This window comes from Chenopodium album, chromosome 2, assembly GCF_948465745.1.
Source record: "Chenopodium album chromosome 2, dcCheAlbu1.1, whole genome shotgun sequence".
NCBI lineage: Eukaryota > Viridiplantae > Streptophyta > Magnoliopsida > Caryophyllales > Amaranthaceae > Chenopodium > Chenopodium album.
Window position 1 is genome coordinate 78,990,247 of NC_137835.1, and position 9,342 is coordinate 78,999,588.

The following is a 9,342-nucleotide window of genomic DNA, read 5'->3' on the forward strand; positions in this document are numbered from 1 at the left end:
GTAGATAGTTTCCCAGATTTACCGTTATTATTAATTAAAAAATCAAACATATCCTGCTTTATTTTGGGGTTGTTATGACTCATTAATGAGTATCGACGCCTAAAATTCCTTAATTCATTGGTCACTTATAACGATCCATGTACTTTCTCTCTTTTGGGGGTCATTTCACTTTTTTCTATCTTCATCTTGTTCTTTTGTAAGAACCCTAATATTCTCTCTCTTTTCACATTTACGGCATGGCTTAGGGTTTCAAGCTTTTTTTTCTTATAAATTTTTCGCAATAGCAACACCTTTTTTGTCCTAACTACAATTTGAAGAATTCATACTTTCACTCTCCTAAGATTCAAGGTACATTTTGATCTTCTCATCATTCAGTTTCCTCATTACCTAGATTGTTCTTTCTATTACACCATATGAATTGTTGGACATTTCTTATGTGATTGTCATCTACTCAGACACCATTGTGTGCTCAGATCCAAATTATGACAAACGTTATTAATGTGACAGTAATCAAACTTTCAGTATGAAGGTTGGAGAGCCTATTATAGTTTCGTTATCGGGATTTAGGTACTATATTGCCGAATTTCACGAATCATATACGTTTTCAACTAAACAGGTCGGATCTACAAGCATAACAGATAAAGAAACACATAATTATACCTTTGAAACGTGATTTAAACGTGCGATCGACCACGAACTCTAGGAGAATAGAACCTCAAGCGTGATTCTTCTACTTGGTCCACGGGTTAGGATTGAACCTCCACTAATGCTAGATGGTTGGGCACGAACACCTTCAAATCACCTTCTTTGAAGAGGGGAGGAGAAGAACAGCCACGAAACCAGCACGAACCACCACCGTGCACCACTCACACACACACCCCAGTGTGTGGACGGACGCGAGGAGGGGAGAGGGGAGTGAGAGTGAGGCTAGGGTTTGGTTGTTTGCTTGTCAATTCACAATTAACTTGCTTATTGTGTTGGATGTCAAACCCTAGACAAGACCTCTATTTATAAATCACATGTATAATTAGAGTCCAAACCAAGCCCTAATTACTCCCTTTTTAATCCTATATGGCTGGCCACATATTATGAGGCCCAATATAATGATGGGCCTCTTTCATTGTGTGACTTCATAAAAACCATTATATTGGGTTTTTAGAATATTTGATTATCCCAAAGATCATTTATCACGTCTAACAATAGACAATGTGACCCAAAAGAATGAACTTATTATCTCCATAATATTAATTCGTAATATATATAATAATTACGCTTGACGAAGATAAAAATCCTTCATTCGTATCCACTGATCCAACTATTGGAGGTGTTCAGAGTGTTGACTCGAATGAACAATACAAGAGGGGGGGTGAATTGTATTGTTGAGGAACTAGGGTAATTTTTGCGAAATTCTTAAATAAACTTAAACAAAAACTTTAAAGTGCAAGAGAGATTTTACGTGGAAAACTTCTTGGCCCTAATCAAGAAGAAAAACCACGATCACTAGGGATTTTAAACTCAACACTTAATAATAATAGGGCAAACAACCTATTACAAATTAAGACTCTAAACTCAAGTTCCTCTACGAACTTAAGTTCCCCCTCAACTGATCCCTCAATCAGTTAAGCACTCTAATCTCTCTCTTTCTCCTTGCTTCACTCAAAGCAACTTAAACACTCTAGAGTTTACCCAAACTCTACCCCAATACAACTCAAGATTAAAACTTCTAAGATGCTAAGTACAAAGACACTCAAGGACTTAAGTGGATTTTTGACTCTTTTAGAAAAGCTAAGTATTGTAATGCTCAAGTGTGCTTTTCAAAACAGAAATCTAATCCTATTTATATAAGAGAAAATCAGTTGAAGCACCTCACGTTTGCCTTAACTCCCACTACACCACAACTTCCATGAAATAAGGAATCGCAGTTCGTGGAGGCTTGGGCAGCAAGCTGAATCACACAATAAGGAAGTGGTTCCTTTATTTTCTCAACCTCCTTGACTCAGTAAAAAGACGTTTATAAAATTAGTTTTACCAAGTCAGATTTTCCAAAATATTAGGATAAAATCAAAACAGAAAATCTTTAAAATAAATAAGATAGTTTTTCTTAAAAGATAATTTTCCGAAAATAAAATAGAATCTTTTTAAACAAAGGAAAATAAAATCTTTATAAACTGAAATTAAATCCACTTAAAATCCTATCAATTAACAATGTACTTAGCAAATATACAAGAAGCCTAAAATAAACAATAAAGATACAATAGACTTCTTGGAACTCAGTGAAGCTTCGACTCTGGAGCTTTAGTTCCTCACTCAAGGAACTTGGTTTCTGATTGTCTTCTATACTCGTCCATAGCTCATTCTTTAGACTTGTTCCATGCTCCATTCTGACTCTAGAACTTCGTTGCCTATAAGAACCTGTCAAATACATCAAAGCTAATAGACACATGTTAAAGCCCTTATGGGTTTGCTTAGGTTCCTTAAGTCATCATCAAAACTTAAGATCAACACAGAGTTTTGAAACTACCCTTATTGGTTTTCTTATGGAACTGAAACGGTTTTTTCCTTTGGTTAATAACCAACTCATGTGTCCAAGTAGCACATATTACTTTTTCAGTAATCTTAATAATAAAAAGGACAAAAAATAAAAGAACCACATGCCTAGTCGCCACCTAAACATAATCAATTTCCCTAATAAATGCTTTTAAGCTGAATCTAGAGGTGATCAAAAGGCAAGCTGGGCCAAGGGTAAAAAAATTCAGCCCACTTGGTGGAGCCGGGGTAAGGATCGGGCGAAAATGCTTGCGTAAAACCTGCAAAATAGAATCAAGCCTGGATGGCTTTTTTATCTTTTTTTTTTTCGCGTCAAGCCTAAAAAATAACTAAAATGTTTAGAAATGCATGTGAAAGGATTGAAGGAAATATAGGAAAGGAAAGGAAGGGAAATGGAGGGATTGCATTTCTTTTACTTGGATAACAAATGAGGAATAAAGGGAATTGGGAAGAGAGAAATGGAGGAATAAAATTGTAAAAAATTGATCTCTCCAACAATAGAGAGATTTAGAAGGAAAACTCATTATTCTTCTATTCTCTTCCCCTCCCTCCCCTTTTCTTTATTCAAACAAACAATGAAAACATTATGGTCAAATTTTTTTGCCCAAAGCCCACATAATTCGAGTCGGGTAAAGCCGATCCAGCGGGCAGGGCCTGACATGATGAACTCTGAATGAACCACATTTTCCTTTAGTTTACGTAGATGATTTCAAATAGGAAGATCATTGAGGAAGAGGGGTATATTTCATTTTAGATATTCCAAATGTACCAAACAAAAACGGACAAATAGAGTAAAACTAACACTAGTAAAATGTGATTCTTGCTTGAAGATGTAAACAATATAATTTAGAGTTATTTGGCTCATAAAATTCTAGCATCATACTCCAAATAGAAAAAGTGTACATGTTAGTTGACTAAGGTCAAGTGTACATAGAAAGTGTCCATTTTGCCACTTAATTGTCAATTTACCTTAGGTTATACAGGTTTAGTCTATCAATCTATTATATTGACTCAAGGACCGCCATGGACTCTAATACAATTAACAATTGAGGCACAATGACTCTAAACGACATTGTATGACCTTAGGACCCTCCCATTACTTGACCTCTTAACTCTCAACACCATATCTTGAAATCTTCGAAAAGTGCCCAATTTTGTGTAATAATTATGCCTTTAATTTTGGAGAGATTTCAACCACCTCAGCACCTCAACAGAGTCAACACCATCATCACTTGATTTTCAACACCGAATCCTAAATTCTCTAAATATAGCAAGGTGATTTCCATAGACTCTAATTCACTCAATGAGACCACGAGATAGTATGAGCCATAGTATAATACTTTGCCTTTTTTTTAACAGCTCACTTTGCCTTTTTTAGACAAGCTGTTAAAAGAGGCAAAGTGTTACTTGGCTCATAGTACAATCTAGCATACTCAAAAAGGCACGATACAAGTAAATGAAAAAGTGAGAAAGGCCACAAACAAAAATAGTACCAAGCATATCATAGCTGTTTTAAGGGATTTTAATTGCTTCAATGCTTCTTCTACGACTTCAAGTACAACAAATGAAACAATAAGATGAACACCAGAAACAAATTAACAGTGACTGAAGTCGCAGGGAAAAAATCGTTATATGCTGAAAGTTGAACCACAATGAAATCAAAGAAATACATCACTGTTTACTACCGAAACACAACTGCTTAACGCACACTACTACTTACCAATGAGCCCATTGGTATTCCTGAATATTAATCACCCTAGTAATACTCAATCCTATTGGTCATTATTTTTTAACAACAAACTCTTAGTACTCGTCATCACCATCATCCTCCTCGTCATCAACACCTTCAGCCCCAACTTCTTCATAATCCTTCTCCAACGCTGCCAAATCTTCTCTTGCCTCTGAAAACTCTCCTTCCTCCATTCCCTCACCAACATACCAATGAACAAAAGCTCGCTTGGCGTACATAAGGTCAAACTTGTGGTCGATTCTCGAGAACACTTCAGCAACACTGGTAGAGTTAGAAATCATACTCACAGCCCTCTGAACCTTGGCCAAGTCTCCTCCTGGCACCACAGTTGGAGGCTGGTAGTTAATACCACACTTGAATCCGGTAGGACACCAGTCCACAAACTGAATGGTTCTCTTTGTTTTGATTGTGGAAACAGCGGCATTCACATCCTTGGGGACCACATCTCCTCGGTACATCAAACAGCAAGCCATGTACTTTCCATGGCGGGGATCACATTTTGCCATCATAGCACTAGGCTCAAATGCACTGTTAGTGATCTCTGCAACTGACAGTTGCTCATGGAAGGCTTTCTCAGCAGATATAACAGGAGCATAAGAAGAAAGCATGAAATGAATACGAGGGTAAGGGACCAAGTTTGTCTGAAACTCAGTGACATCCACATTCAATGCACCATCAAACCGAAGTGAAGTTGTCAAGGAAGAGATAACCTACACAAAACACCATCATTTAAGCCAAAAATATCTCACAATTATAACTTTATAAGCATCTTTACAGTTCAAATGTAAGTAATTATATACCTGAGAAACAAGTCTGTTTAGATTGGTATAACTAGGCCTCTCAATGTCAAGTGACTTGCGGCAGATATCATATATAGCCTCGTTATCAAGGAGAATGGAAACATCAGTGTGCTCCAGAAGGGAGTGAGTGGACAAGACACTGTTGTATGGTTCAACAACAGAGGTTGAAACTTGAGGAGATGGATAAATTGTGAAACCTAATTTTGATTTTTTCCCATAATCAACTGATAACCTCTCCAATAGTAGAGAACCAAGACCGGAACCAGTCCCACCACCAACAGCATGGAAAACAAGAAAGCCTTGAAGACCAGTACAGTTGTCAGCTAACTTCCTGATGCGATCCAAGCACAAGTCGACAATCTCTTTACCAACTGCATTCAAACATAGAAGTTTCCATTCAATATAAGATAATTGAAAAACAGGAAAAAGCATGGTAATAAAATATGGAAAAACTCTCCACAAAGCCAAGCTTTAAGGATTGAGAAAGGGTTTACTATATTTATAAAATTTTATGCTTAAAAGGTGCATGAGAATGTATGATGTTAGGTGAAAAACTATTTATAGCAATCATGGTAATGAATTGGGTCAAACCTTGTTAATAAACAAAACTAGAGACTTGTAAGAGAAATGCCGACAGAATGCAAAGAAAAAAGAACTTGCATGATACAACTCCAATAGGATATATAATGTTTTTACCCCCAATATTTTATCTAAAAATGGCACTAAAGTTTTAATGAAGAGAGTTTATATCAAAAGACAGCACATATTTCCACATTCGCATAATCATAGATTATAGATAACATTTGAAATATGACACTGACAAAGTCAAGTTGTGTATTAACACAATGTGGTGAAATGCAAAGAATATCTAAATTGACAACAGGAAATTCATGACCTGCTAGACAACACACAAACCAGTAATCTCCTAGAGAGCACCATCAAACAATAAGTAGAAAACCAAACCGAAACAATATTACACAGTATACGAAACTGATAGAACTCAGGACTTAAATTCTCAAAATAGGCCTCCAAAAACCAACCATAGCTAACATATTTGGTCCAATTTCAGATCAAAACACATAACAGAAGAGAATTCCAGCATAAAAACATAATTGAAAATCAATGCCAATCTCGCCAAAAGAAAATCAAAGTCAAGTATGAACATGTAAACAGAAAAGAGAAAACAAACCCAACGCTCATGATAGTCAACAAAACCCTCAACCCAAGCCCTCACGACAAAGCAAAACAAGTAACCCGAAACTGATCAAACCAACAACAAAACCAATATAGAACTAAAGCAGAGGAAACAAAAAAACTCAACACAAATTGCACACTAACTGTTCGACAAAATGCCTCAATAAATCCTTAATTCACAGAACCTCAAATTAAAGTACCAATCATTGCATAACCAACAACAAAAAGCAATCAATTATTGTACCAATCAATTTTCATACCAATCAATCCACAACCAAGAACATTGAAATAGCAAAAATTCAATACCAGTATAATGTCCACGAGCAAAGTTATTAGCAGCATCTTCTTTGCCACTAATAAGCTGCTGTGGGTGGAAAAGTTGTCGATACGCCCCGGTTCGAATCTCATCGATAACAGTTGGTTCAAGATCAACAAATATCGCTCGAGGAACATACTTTCCAGCCCCAGTATCACTGAAGAAAGTATTGAAGGCATCATCTCCTCCTGCTCCTGTATTCTCGGCTGGCATTTGTCCATCCGGCTGTTACAACATATCATAACAACCAAAATTAGGGTTTATTTCAGATATTCTCACACTATAAAAGCAAAATTTGGATTCAAATCTCAGAAATTCTTACAACAAACAAACAAACAAACAAAATTAGGGTTCATTTCTCAGATTTCCTTACCACATATCAACCAAATTCAGGTTCAAATCCAAGAAATTTATACTACATTCAAACAAAATTTGAGTTCAAATCTCAGAAATTATTACAACATTTCAACAAAATTAGGGTTCATTTCTCAAATCACTCACTTCAAATAAACAAACTAAAGTGCATTACTCAGAAAATCTGACAGCATATAAACCAATTAGGGCTCATTTCTCTAAAACAAAACAAATTTAGGGTTTATATCTCAGTTCATGAAAAAATGAAATGAAAAAAATCAGGGATAAATTAAAAAAAAAAAAAAAATAGAGATAACCTGAATGCCATGTTCAAGACAGTAGAGTTCCCAGCAATTGTTACCAACTTGAATTCCAGCTTGACCAATGTGGATCGAAATACACTCTCTCATTTTCGATTTTCTGGAGATTCAAATTTAGGAGAGAGAAAAATATCAGAGAAAAAGGAGGAGAGAGAAAATGAGGTAGGGTTTTTATTTTTATTTTTTTAATTTTGGGGAGTGAAAATTGAGAGTTTTATACTTTTATGGTAAAGAATTGTAGCCGTTGGCGTTACAATGAAAAAGAAAAGAAAAATGAAAAAATAGTTAGAAATAATGGGGATTTGGCAATTTTGGGGCGGTGGAAATTATGTTTTTTGAATTTTAAAATTTTGAATTGGGACCGTTACGTTTTCTTATTTGGGCTGTGTGTTTTATGGTAAATTGGTAATTGCCCAATTTTGTATGGGCTTGATAAGGTGAATTTTTTAGGTCTAATTAGCCTTTTTTTGTTAAAAAAAGGTGGTGCACTTTTATAAGGAGCCCAAGATATTATTGCGTGTGTGTTTAGGAGTGGAGTAGAAAGAAGAAAGTCATTAAAAATTCTACAATGTCATTCTTTAAAAATGACACCACAATTTGCTGATGTGGCAAAATCTGATTGGGCCGTATTTTGTATTTTTATTATTAATTTGAATTATTTTTAATTCGCATAATGTATTAAAATTGTATTGTTTTTTTGTACTCTTTTTAATACATGTATTTTTTTTTAGAAATACATATTTATATATTATGAAAAACTTTTTTTATAATAAAAATTAATTTTCAAATTTATAATTACAATTATAAATCATAAAATTAAATTCATTCATCATCTACGTCAAAATTTTTCATCATCGTTTATCATATCGTTCATCATCGTTCATCCTCGATCATCATCACTCATCATCGTTCATCATCACTCATCACTCATCATCGTTCATCATTCATCATCACTCATCACTCATCATCGTTCATCATTGCTCATCGTTCATCATTCATCATCGTTCATCAATCATACCTTAGATTAGCGCCCCATTCCCGAATTCAATGTTAATTGTTAATAATTTCGCACATCCCAGTTAAAATCGTGATAAAATTTCGAAAAGAATTGTGTTTTTGCATTTTGTTTTTTGCACTTTTTGATTTTAGGTTTTCGTTCATACAAAAATCTCAAGAACAATCGCATTTATAACTATTTGCAAATGACGAATTCTTCTATAAATGGTTCGAAAATATGATTTATGTGGACTCAAATTGTGCAATTTCGTCAAAGAACAAAAAGTGTCAAGTTTGTAGAAGATGAAGTTAGTCGCATGTTTTTAACTACCGCTACTCTTGTTTGATCTGATAAATGTACTCAAGTTTTCTCGAAGCTGTTTGTGGGTTAGGTAATTACCTAAACTATCATTGGTCATGACATAAGAAAACAATTTTTTAAAATTATGGTATTAACCTTATTATATTGTGGACTAGACAGAAAATTAAATTATGACATACGTTTTCACTCTAACATAATATACTTATATTTTGTCAAAAAAAATATATAATATAGTTATATATTGTTAGAAAATTGATATTGTTCATAAGCATTTGTAAAGAAAGAATTCCTCTTTCAATGGTTCGAAAATATGTTTTATGTGGACTCAAATTGTGCAATTTTGTCAAAGAAAAAGGAGTATCAAGTTTGTAGAAGATGAAGTGGTCGCATTCTATTTGATCCGATAAATGTATTTATCTTTTCTCGAACTTGTTTGTGGATTAGGTAATGACTTAAACTAGGTTTGGTCACTACATAGGAAAACAATGTTTTTTATACTTTGGTATTAACCATTTAACCTTATTATAATATGGATGTGACAAAATATTAGATTATGATATACTTTCTCACACTATACTATAATTTACCTATATATTGTTAGAAAATAAATACTTCATATGTTTCATAATAATCGCAACGGTGGGGTCGTTGGCTAAAAGTTTTTGAAAAATTATAGGGTTGTGACTAGAAGGAGAATTATTTGATATAAAATATGGTTACTAGAGATATATTTAATTGTTAAT

The 9,342-nt window shown here is 34.3% G+C and overlaps 1 protein-coding gene across 1 annotated transcript; it reads right to left on the reverse strand.

The window, feature by feature from the left end:
• Window positions 1-4,125: 4,125 nt before the first annotated feature.
• LOC145601913 (tubulin alpha-2 chain-like) lies at window positions 4,126-7,499 on the reverse strand. Its single transcript, XM_081658003.1, has 4 exons — window positions 7,279-7,499; window positions 6,598-6,832; window positions 5,098-5,468; window positions 4,126-5,007 (listed from the first exon to the last, which is right to left on the reverse strand). Exons 1-4 carry the CDS (start codon window positions 7,369-7,371, stop codon window positions 4,351-4,353), a joined length of 1,356 nt encoding a protein of 451 aa, XP_081514129.1. The 5' UTR covers window positions 7,372-7,499; the 3' UTR covers window positions 4,126-4,350.
• Between the last annotated feature and the right edge of the window lie 1,843 nt (window positions 7,500-9,342).

Bases quoted from the DNA above. Each gene is read 5' to 3' on its own strand.
- LOC145601913 (XM_081658003.1), bottom strand. From the start codon at position 7,371: ATGAGAGAGTGTATTTCGATCCACATTGGTCAAGCTGGAATTCAAGTT. The intron at 6,833-7,278 runs GTTATCTCTATT...ATGTTGTAACAG, and splicing joins GTCTTGAACATGGCATTCAG to CCGGATGGACAAATGCCAGC. The intron at 5,469-6,597 runs GTATTGAATTTT...GTTTGAATGCAG, and splicing joins TGCTCGTGGACATTATACTG to TTGGTAAAGAGATTGTCGAC.